General features: G+C 43.7%; 1 protein-coding gene across 3 annotated transcripts in view; it reads left to right on the top strand.

Moving 5' to 3' along the window:
* Positions 1-11,005, top strand: part of taok3a (TAO kinase 3a) — a 106,245-nt gene extending 95,240 nt beyond the window's left edge. For 2 of the 3 annotated variants that reach the window (XM_014170603.2, XM_014170605.2), the window contains exons 15-21: positions 714-950; positions 1,390-1,518; positions 5,220-5,423; positions 6,407-6,646; positions 7,084-7,296; positions 7,791-7,973; positions 9,478-11,005. In XM_014170603.2, the coding sequence (XP_014026078.1) occupies positions 714-950; positions 1,390-1,518; positions 5,220-5,423; positions 6,407-6,646; positions 7,084-7,296; positions 7,791-7,973; positions 9,478-9,639 (1,368 nt within the window). In that variant the 3' untranslated portion in view covers positions 9,640-11,005. 3 annotated transcript variants of the gene reach the window in all.
* The last annotated feature ends 1,077 nt before the right edge of the window (positions 11,006-12,082 follow it).

Raw genomic sequence — 12,082 nt, forward strand, 5'->3', positions numbered from 1 at the left:
TGGCTTAAGCCCATGGCACCTATGAGGAACATAGGCCATTGACAAATGTCTTCCATCTCACTCGGTTTTGGGCAAGTTTTTACAGTTGCACCTGTTAGATTGTTGTGAGGTTGGTAATAATGCAGTGGTCAAGAGCATTGGTGTTGTTTGGCTTTGTACTGTATAGGGGGATTGATCAGTCGGCAGGGCGGTGTTATAAGCTAAGCGGTCGGTGTGACTTCATTAAAGCCTCTCAAACCTCTTTAACCAGCTCTGTCATATTGAGTGTTTACAATGTGCATCTTTGACTGCCAGATTAAGATGCTTTTTTGTTGTGTTGTCCTGTTTCTTACAGTATTAACTCCATGCTCTCTAGCTTGGTGTTGCTTTGATGTTTCCCAATGTTGATCCGGGCTTTGGTAATGCATCCAATGTTGTTAGCAGTTAGATGTCACTTCATTCATGGTTCACATTACATCTTAGTCCACTCATAAGGTAAATCTAAGCTGAGTAACCAGTTAGAATGAAATAAAATCTGCATGAGCAGGGAACTGATAAACTTTGAAGACCAATGTTGAGGTTCTCCTATACCTGCTAGGGCTCTGTTCCAGTGTCCCCACTAGTGGTTGCCTGCATACCATCCATTTCCTGTATACCCCTCCTGGTTGTACACCTTCACTTTTGACCTCTGATCTCTGCCCTCATTGGCCTCACTGAACCTTTCCTTTCACCAGGTGACCAAGCAGATCCATGAGCATGAGCAAGAGAATGAGCTGCGGGAGCAGATGTCGGGATATAAACGTATGAGACGGCAGCACCAGAAGCAGCTGATAGCTCTGGAAAACAAGCTGAAGGCTGAGATGGATGAACACAGACTGAAGCTGCAGAAGGAGGTGGAGACCCAGGCCAACAATGCCTACATAGAGCTGGAGAAACTGGCTAAGAGACACACCGTCCACTGTGACAAAGAGGTAGGTTTGGTTGGGGGGGGTCCAGGGAGGGGAGTGGTTGGGGGTCCTGACCTAGAGAAACTGGCCTGTCCTAGAGAAGTGCCATGCCGTCCTCACAGAAAAGGTGTCTGGGGAGGGGTGGGGATGTTAACCTTCTTACTTTGGGGAGAGGGCAACTCACTCATGTTATGGGTTGGGCATTGCTGCCACCCAATGTCGAGTAGAAGTTAAAAAGCTAACTAGGTCATCTGTAACTCTGCAGACTAGGCTAACATCCATGATCCAGCATGCCCTCCTTGTCATACAAGAACACCTGGAGGAATGTAAGCCAGAAGGCTAGCTAGCGAAACAACATTAGGCATGTGTTTTCTCGCTCTGTTCCTCTCTCCCATATGAGGCCCCTTCACAGCTAACTAACATGTCTGCCTATCTCTCCCCCTGCCATCTTATCTCCCCTCAGATGAAGACGACGTCAGCAGACGAGAAGAAGTTCCAGCAGCAGATAGTGTCCCAGCAGAAGAAGGAGCTCACCACCTTCCTAGATAATCAGAAGAAGCAGTACAAGCTCTGCAAGGAGAAGATTAAAGAGGTCCGCAACGCTATGTTTGTTTATGTCCTCTAGCCAGCCCCTGTTTCCTGCCTCTAGCTGTGTGTCTGTTTGTGTCTGCTAGCTAGTACTGTACCCCCTCTTCCCCTGCCTCTTGTATAGTATGACTGATCTCAGCACCATGAATCACAACAGACTATAGAATGATACATTTGGTACGCTGTGTATTGTGCTGGATGGAATCAGCCCTCCTCCGAATACATACATACACACACAAACCTGCAAATACACAAACATACACAAGTGCAGTATTTCCGTCATGCCTTTTACTGAGAAGGAGCTGAGTTCGGGCCTCCCGAGTGGCCCATCGGTCTAAGGCACTGCATCACAATGCTAGAGGTGCCACTACAGATCCGGGTACGATCCCGGGCTGTGTCACAGCCGGCCGCGACCGGGAAACTCATGAGGCAGCGGGTTAGGAGGGTTTGGCCAGCCGGGATGCCCTTGTCCCATCGCGTTCTAGTGACTCCTTTGGTGAGTCGGTTGCTTGCACGCTGACACGGTCGCCATTTGGGCAGTGTTTTCTCCGACACATTGGTGCTGCTGGCTTCCGGGTTTTTATTTATGTTAATTTTATTTAACCAGGTAGGCCAGTTGAGAACATGTTCTCATGTACAACTGCGACCTGGCCAAGATAAAGCAAAGCAGTGTGACAAAAAACAACAGAGTTACACATAGGATAAACAAAAGTACAGTCAATAACACAATAGAAAAATCTATATACAGTGTGTGCAAATGGAGTAAGGAGGTAAGGCAATAAATAGGCCATAGTAGAGAAGTAATTACAATTTAGCAAATTAACACTGAAGTGGTAGATGTGCAAGTAGAAATACTGCTGTGCAAAAGAGCAAAAAGTAAATAAAAACAATATGGGGATGAGGTAGGTTGTTTGGTGGGCTATTTACAGATGGGCTATGTACAGCTGCAGAGATCGGTAAGCTGCTCAGATAGCTGATGCTTAAAGTTAAGCGAGCAGTGTGTCAAGAAGCAGAGTGGCTTGACAGGATCGTGTTTCGGAGGACACACAGCTCTCGACCTTCTCCTCTGCCGAGTCTGTACGGGAGTTGCAGCGATGGGACAAGACTGTAACTACTAATTGGATATCAGGAAATTGGGGAGGAAAAAGCCAGTAAAAAAAAAGACCTTAGTCACCCCTCCTACTCACTACGCGCACACACACACAAGTTGTGTTTTTGTTTCTACGAACCTTGACACACTATTTCTCAAAACTGGAGCCATTGTTGTGGATTGTTAGATACATCATGTTTCGCTTAGTGACAGGAACTAGGCCATCTCCGTTAGCAGGCATTGTTGGCCTGGACTGATATATATATCCCAACAAACTGTAGGTAGAGATGAATCATTCCACACAGAAAGATCAGGGATCTAATACACTTAACAATGTGTTTTAGCTTGAGAGTGTATTAAGACATGGATTCCCTATATAGTGCACTACTTTTCACCGAAAGAGTCCAAAAGTAGTGCAATAAAAATGTAATGGGGTACAATTTTGGATACAACCATGGATTTATCATAACATCCATGAATCCGAATGGGGACAGACACTAACTGTAGCGGTGCAGGATGCTGAGGGGAGGGCGGCTCATAGTAATGGCTGGAATGGGATCAATGGAATGGTATCAACCATTGGAAACAAACATGTTTGACACCGTTCCACTGACTCCATTCATCCGTCCCTCAGCAACCTCCACTGATCTGGAGGGATAGTTCACCCAAAAACTGCATTTCTGTGATGCAGCCTGAGTCAGAATTTGGTGACAGAGGGACTTCTGGCTTATCAGACAGCTACTGATCATTAATATTACTCTGTTTTCTACACTACTATATACATTTAGATAGTTCACCCCAAAATCTAAAATATGTCTGTATTTACACCTCAAAAGTGTTTGAGTGAGTGGGTCTATAATTCCCACTATCTATTGCTGTATTTTTGCCTGAAATAAATCCTTAGATAATGAGATGATCTGCTGCACACCTGACCATTAGTCCAAATAAAGGTGTAGGAACAAAGTCCAGTGCTGTGAAAAAGTATTTGCCCTGTTTCTGATTTACTTTATTTTTGCATAGTTTTGATACTGAATGTTATCAGATCTTCAACCAAAACCAAAATATTAGCTAAAGAGAACCTGTTTACAAATAGCAAAAAATAATTATACTTATTTTATTTCTTTAATTAACAAAGTTATGCAACACCCAATTCCCCTGCGTGAAAAAGTAATTGCCTCCTTACGCTCAATAACCGGTTGTGCCACCTGTAGCTGCAATGACTGCAACCAAATGCTTCCTGTAGTTGTTGATTAGTCTCTCACATCGCTATGGAGGAATTTTGGCCCACTGCATTAAATCAGAGACATTTGTGGGTTTTCAAGCATGAACTGCTCATTTCAAGTCCTGCCACAACATCTCAATTGGGATTAGGTCTGGACTTTAACTAGGTAATTCCAAAACTGTTGCTTTTGAGCCATTTTGATGTAGACTTGATTGTGTTTTGGATCATTGTCTTGCTGCATGACCCAGCTTTGCTTCAGCTCAGAGATGGATGGCCTGACATTCTCATGTAGAATTCTTTGATACAGAGCAGAAAGGATGGTTCCTTCTGTTAAGGCAAGTCATCCAGGTCCTGAGGCAGCAAAGCATCCCCAAACCATCACACTACAACCACCATGCTTTTAGCCATTTTGATGCAGACTTGATTGTGTGTTTTGGATCATTGGTCCCATTATAACTGGCGAAAACTAAACACTACATTCCACAATAAAAATCTCATACCAACGGTCAAGCGTGGTGGTGGTAGTGTGATGGTCTGGGGATGCTTTGCTGCCTCAGGACCTGGATGACTTGCCTTAATAGAAGGAACCATGAATTCTGCTTTGTGTCAGATAATTATTTTATTTTTTCATTTATTTTTTATTTAACTAGGCAAGTCAGTCAAGAACAAATTATTGTTTACAATGACGGCTTACCCCAGCCAAAACCAGACAACGCTGGGCCAATTGTGCGCCGCCCTATGGGACTCCCAATCACGGCCAGATGTGATACAGCCTGGATTTGAACCAGGTACTGCAGTGATGCCTCTTGCATTGAGATGCCGTGTGTTAGACTACAGGAGAATGTCAGGCCATCTGTCTGTGAGCTGAAGCTGAAGCGCAGCTGGGTCATGCAGAAAGACAATGATCCAACACACACAATCAAGTCTACATCAAAATGGCTAAAAAGCAACAAATTTGACGTTTTTGAAAGGCCTAGTCAAAGTCCAGACCTAATCCCAATTGAGATGATGTGGCAGGACTTGAAACGAGCAGTTCATTCTTGAAAACCCAAAGCAGTTCTGCATGGAAGAGTGGGTGAAAATTCCTCCACAGTGACACGAGAGACTGATCAACAACTACAGGAAGAGTTTGGTTGGAGTCATTGCAGCTAAAGGTGGCACAATCATTTATTGAGTGTAAGGGGCTACTTTTTCACACAGGGGCATTGGGTGTTATTAATAAATGAAATAAGTATGGCATTGTTGTGTTATTTGTTCACTCAGGTTCCCTTTATCTAATAATACGTTTTGGTTGAAGAACTGATAACATTCAGTATCAAAAAATATGCAAAAGTAGAGAATTGTGTATATAAATGTATTAACCTTAATCTGTCTTCAATCTCCATCCCTTCAGGAGATGAACGAGGACCACCACACCCCTAAGAAGGAGAAGCAGGAGCGCTTGTCGAAGCACAAGGAGAACTTGCAGCACAGCCAGGCTGAGGAGGAGGCCCATCTCCTGGGCCAACAGAGAGTCTTCTACGACAGGAACTGCAGAGGCTTCAAACGCAAAGTCATGATCAAGAGGCACGAGTTTGAACAGGAGCAGATACGAGAGGTACGTTGTATAGATGTACAGATAGATATTTCAAACGAGAGGCAAGGAGGAGTGGTTGACGTGTGGAGAATCGGTGTGTTGTTTGGATGTACACACATTTTAGTTCAAGTTCAGTCTGCAGTGATGTGCGGCGAACACAATGCAATCCAATAGGGATATGAATATCACATGTCCAACTCCAACTGATTATCTATAACATTCACATGGTCAATGTTGTAACATGAAAAGCAATGTTCTCGCCAAATTGTAGACTTCTTTGACCAATACCAGTATTTCCAATTGTTTTGTGAAAAACACAGAGAAGGGGTTTTGCATTTCGTGGAAAGCAGATTAGAAAGTATAAGCAAGGCAACACTGTTGTAATCTCCTAATCTGCTCTGTAAAGGAGGGGGGAGTAGGAAAGTATTAGGAGGTCTGAGACCTTATATGGGCGTCCACCCGAAACCTAGGGGCACATTGGATGATACCCTAAAGCTTGCCTGGTCCAAGATCTGCTTGAAATGTCTTGTCCACTAAGCACAAACAGCCCTGGGACCAGGCTACCAAAACCCAGCCACCCCTGAAACTGCTCCTCTCGTAGACTTGAAGGATAGAAATAAGGGAGATTTTTAGGAGTATTTGGATATAGTGTCTGTGTGTTATTGCCTATAGTATGGTGGCACTGTTGTGCTTGAGATGTTATTTACCTAGTGACATTGCCATAGCATAGTAGAACAATAGAAACCTTGAAAAAGCAGAAAACAAATGCACAAATATTTGAAGTGTAGTCTTGTGTCTGCAATGTCCATAAGGGCAACACCACGTGACACTGATGCCCCAGACCAAATGTCCTTTCCCATACAAAGCAAAGTTTGTGTCATGGATGACCATGATAATTCCCATCTCTTCCTCCCTCTCCTCCCCTTCCCACTCTCTCTCCATTTATCCCTCCCTATCTCTCCATGTCTCTCGCTCCCTCCCCCTCTCTCTCCCACTCTGATCAGGAGCTGAACAAGAAGAAGACCCAGAAGGAGATGGAGCATGCCATGCTGATCAGACACGATGAATCCACCCAGGAGCTGGAGCATCGTCAGCTGAAGACCCTTCAGAAGCTCCGCATGGACCTGATCCGCCTTCAGCACCAGACAGAACTGGAGAACCAGATAGAGTACAACAACCGCCGCGAGAGAGAGCTCCACCGCAAACACGTCCTGGAGCTACGGCAGCAGCCCAAGAACCTCAAGGTGCGGGTGAGGCCAGGAACAGCTAGCGAATGCAACCCTGGGAATGTGATGGCTACATTAGGTGTTCTCCAGGAACAGGCTTTGATCTAACCAGGTAGCAGATTATATAGAGCAAGACATAGCAGACCATTAACCTCAAGACCATTTATATAGAGCAAGACATAGCAGACCATTAACCTCAAGGTGTGAGGGTTAGGGGTGTGCAGCTAGTGCACGCAGTCCTGGAAAAGGGGAAATCCTAAGTGTTGGTTACAAAAGACTTAAATGTAACAAGCCGTTGCATTCATCAGAAGATGAACCATATTAGGACAGGCAAACAACATGCAGTAGAAACTGAATGTAATGGGTCAACAGGATCCCTAAAATCCATCTGTGTGTGTGCTTGTGTTTAACACTCTCCTCGTTCACCTACCTGTTCCAATCTCCATCTCCATCAGGCCATGGAGCTGCAGATTAAGAAGCAGTTCCAGGACACATGTAAGGTCCAGACCAAGCAGTACAAGGCCCTGAGACACCACCAGATGGAGGTTACGCCCAAGAGCGAACACAAGACGGTGCTCAAGGCCCTTAAGGAGGAGCAGACCAGGAAACTGGCCATCCTGGCTGAGCAGTACGAACAGAGCATCAACGAGATGATGGCATCGCAGGCGGTGAGTCGGCACAAAATGGAGAACGGGTGTTTTGATGACCGAGTTGGGATTACTAACTAAGTTTGTTTTGTAACTAAGAAGTTAATATTTGATCATTTCCTTTGACAATCTCAAATAACTAATTCATATAAATGTCAAAGATCTTAATAACTAATATCTGACATTAAGAATAGTTCCATATGGGAATTAAATAATCTTAGGGCCCAAGGCATAGGAGATGTAGGTCGTTGTAGGAGTTTGTAACCCTCTTTGCTTCTCTTATTCCCATCACTCGTCCGGTCTCTTCTTCTATTTCCTTTTCTCTTTGCTTCTTCCTCTCTTTTCTCTTCTCTTCACTGCCCCTCTCTCCCTTCATCTCTTTCACCACTCTTATTCTATTCCCTCTCCCACCCTCTTTCCTCCCCCTCCCCTCCCCCTGTGTTTTCGTTTTCTCTCGCTCTCTCTTTATTCCCCCTTTCTCTGTTGGGGTCTTCTCTTTTATTTCTCCCCGTCAGCTGCGTCTGGACGAGGCCCAGGAAGCCGAGTGCCAGGCTCTGAGGCAGCAGCTGCAGCAGGAGATGGAGCTGCTGAATGCCTACCAGAGTAAGATCAAGATGCAGACCGAGGCCCAGCACGACAGAGAGCAGCAGAAGCTGGAGCAGAAGGTTTCGCTGCGCAGAGCCCACCTCGAACAAAAGGTAGAGGTGTCGAGAGGGGAGTGACAGACTGATACGGAGAGAGAGAGACGGACCGATACGTACGGACACACACGTACACACAGAGCCCACCTAGAACAAAAGGTCGAGGGGTAGGGAGGAGCAAAAACGGACACAGATACCCAGACAGCTGCACAGAATGCAGACAGACACAGATATACACATACTCACACTCATGCAGGCAGAGCCTTTGTGGAGCACAATGTGCTGGAAGCAGAATCAACACGCACCCACAGAGACAGATTTCACTTTCATTTGACACACATTTCACTCTACTAATTTGTAACTGAGGCCCAAAGAATTTGTCATGCACTCAGTTTTGGTTGCAAAATCCCATCGTGTTAGTGTTGTATTGTTCTTACAACATGCTCTATATTTGAATCCTACCCACTGTGTTAAAAATGAATAATTGATTTAGTATATTAGATTAAGTAATATGGTCCTCCATAACAATAAGACATTACTTACTATTGTATTAATTGAGTCATGCACTCCTTTCTGTGTTCTACAATCTGGTGTCACAACACCTTCTCTTTCAAATCTTCTCCCCACTCAATACTTCTGTACACCGCTGTTGACAATTTACATCTGAACAGTTGATGCTGATGCCCTGGCATTGCATACATTCAAATCACTATAGGCCACTTTATCAGTCAGAATAGATTTTTTTTTTTTTATTCTTGAATAATATGTTTTTCCAAGGCAATGATGTCATCGCTATATCGCTCCTTGATAACAAAGGAACATGCCGCCCTGATCCAGTTTCTGTTGCCCAGGCAGTAGCATCATTACAGTATTATGCAACCAGTGGTGGTGTGGCGCCATCTGGTGACTATCTGTTGCCCTGCAGGCTTTCTCGATCAGGTGATGTCATTGTTAACCCTGTATCAGGGTTGTATTCATCAGGAAACACAACTGAAGATATTTTAAAGTGTTCTGCAATGGAAAACTAAAATGTGCATTTCTTGTTGGAACAGTCCCTCCCTGTTTCAGTTTGTCTTTTTCCATTTGGTTCCTAATGAACACACCCTAGACTTATATGCTTCCAGAGAAGTGCTGACTGCTGATTTCGATCCACTGTCTAGATAGCGTGTCTCAGGGGCCAGATGTAATCTGTATCTAGAGGCTTTATGGAATGGAATCAATCTGTACCAAACGCTGAAAATGAAAGATGAACAGCTAATATTTATTGATTTAAGATGCAGACAATGGCTGTAATGGATTGATTGACAGTAAATGATGTCTGGCTCAACTCATGGCTAGTGCAGGCGTATTTCTGTCTGTAGTTAGTTGACGGAGTGGTTACAGAATTATGCTGAATTTCAAATCGACGCTGACCCAAAAATCAAAGCTAAGCAAAAAACTGAAAAAGCCTGCACACGCACTACACTGGCCCTTGCAGGTCGAACTCTGTAATACTCATACCTTACTGGTTCCAAATGCTCTTGCTTCCACTAGTTTAATTAACTAAGTTGTGGTTTTGTAGATTGAAGAGGAGCTGGCTTCCCTTCAGAAGGAGCGTACAGAGAGGATCAAGCACCTGCTGGATCGCCAGGAGAGAGAGATCGACACGTTCGACATGGAGAGCCTCCGACTGGGCTTTGGTAATCTGGGGGCCCTGGACCCCCCCAAGGATGACTACAGATGACTAGGCCAGCCCTGGTGACCTCGTCTTCGTCGTCTGGTGTGACGACCCTCCCGTTCCTCCTCAGCCTCGTGACCTGATGTGACCTGGTCTGGTTTTGGTTGGGCTGGGCTGGGCAGTTAGGGTCTTTAGCTACTGATGCCCACACACACACAGCTACACACAGAAATGTGTGTACACACACACACACCAGCCACATACAAACCAGCCCAGTGCCTGCGCTGGTCTATAGCCAACGGGCCCCCAGCTCTCATCGTGTCCGTCACAAGATGACTAAAAATGCTGGATAACTTCCTAGGTTGTCTTTGTTTTAAAGAATAACAATACAATGTCACGGTGTTCCTGTTTCTTGTGCAATGATGACACTTTTAGTTACACTAAAAGTGGAAACCAGAGGGAGAGAATAAGAGACAATAGAAGTGAATAATATTGTGTTGCTCAATGATCATGCATTAGAGGTTAATCATTTGTTCAAGCTGTGCAAAAACATAAAGCCGAAAAACTAAAACAAACTGGTCCTCCTTCTGCAGCCTTATTGTCTTCTTGGCCCTGCTTCCAGTTCCTTCAACTCTTTTTGCTTTTTATATTCATCAGGAAATTTTTATGGAAAATGTAAAGCAATTTGATACGTTGAGAACATGTTTAAAGTCATAGTCTACGTAATGGTACAGTAAATAAATGTGACTCCTCCTTTGGAGAGATTTTGATTATTGACTTGACATGAGACACTGAAGAGGGAGACTTGCAATGCACCCTGATACCACTGTATCATACTGATTCTCTGCACTGGCAGGTAATGTGAATACCACATGGTTGAGTCATGACACACTATTCCCTATGTAGTGCAGTACTTTTGGGGCTCTGGTTAGTGCACTATATAGTATATAAAATAATGCACTATGTAGGGAATAGGGTGTCACTCCAGGCACAGACACATGTGAATCCCTACTCCCAGGTAGCACAAAGGGCTTTGTCGGGGCTTGGGGAGTGACATGTATTTTGTGTATAGAAGGATTTTTTTTTTGGAGAGGTTTTACTTATTTTCGTATTGTACTATTTTAGCTGTTACTCAAATCGTTTTAAAATAATAATAATGACATTTTTCTCCTTCCTCTTCGTTCTGTATTTGAAAGTCGAATCAATCGGGCAATGGGTTTCTTGCTCTGAAATTTCCAACTGAAATGAATCATTATTTTTGCTGTAACCTCCACACTCTACAAGCTGTGTATTTTCTTATAAACCAGATCAGTAAAAGAAATGCTTTATTATTGCATGCACTTTAATTTTGTTTTTCAGGATTAAGAGAGAGCATGAGTCTGTCATCCAAGCTTTTAATTATATTTGTAAATAAAGTGCTCATCACACAAAGTTTTGACTTCATTGGATGTTTATTTTATTTGAATATCTTCCTTATCCGCACATGGTGAAGAGACTCCTCACACTGCAATCTATGCTCCCATGTGGTTTATTACTATGGGTATATAATAGATGATAATTTATTAGGTCAGACTTGGTTACAGTAAAGTATATGTTTAATAGATAAACAGCACCTCAATGCTCAAAGTGCAAGGCAGTAAATCTGTATTTTTTCCCACATATAATGTCAGCTGACATTGATTCTTCTTTACAGACACAGGTCAGCTTGGCCACATTCAAGGTCCGCTACTGAATGCATTTTCTATTTTTGGAACTGTGCCATGGCTTGTGCAGGCTCAGGTTTAATTTTCAGGGGCACTTCGGGCACGTTCTCATAGGAATTATCTCCAGCACCATTGCCAGTGTCTACAAAAAGGAGAACTGATTCTATAGTGAGTAACTAATTAAAACTGTAAACGAGAACGCTTACAAAGAATAGAACACAACCCTAGATTGTGTTGTTTTATTGTGGCTGATCATGGGGATAGTGAGATTCATTTTCAATGGATCATAATGAGAAAATATAGGTCATTGCTCACAGTACACAATGGTAAAGTAAGTGAGTGGCGCAAACAAAAAAGGCTTAATTGTTGGGGTTTCTGTAGTTTAGCTACATAATGTGAATCTCAAGATACTCACAAGTCAATTTATATTGCAGCCAATTTCAAGATACTCATGTATCTCACAAGTCTGTTTATTTTCCAGACAGTAGTTCATAGAGTTTAGAGACATAGTCATCCTATTCTGGATGATAGCAGGTCCCAGCTACGGGAGTTCCCTGTCCATATGTCTGTTGAAAGACTTGGATCTTGATCTTTCCAGGGTTGTCTCCAGAGAGGTTGGTGAGGACCGGCTCGGTGCAGGAGAGGCAGCCTGACTGCTCATAGACCAGACACACATACCTGTGTAGACATGGAGATGGACAGGACCAGAGATGTGACATGGTCAATGATGGCTAGAGGGTGTTGGTATATTCTAAAATGATGATGGAAGGCGCAAGTTACCCCCATACCATTTCAAAGCAGTTATT

Source organism: Salmo salar, chromosome ssa24, assembly GCF_905237065.1.
Source record: "Salmo salar chromosome ssa24, Ssal_v3.1, whole genome shotgun sequence".
In the NCBI taxonomy this organism is placed as follows: domain Eukaryota; kingdom Metazoa; phylum Chordata; class Actinopteri; order Salmoniformes; family Salmonidae; genus Salmo; species Salmo salar.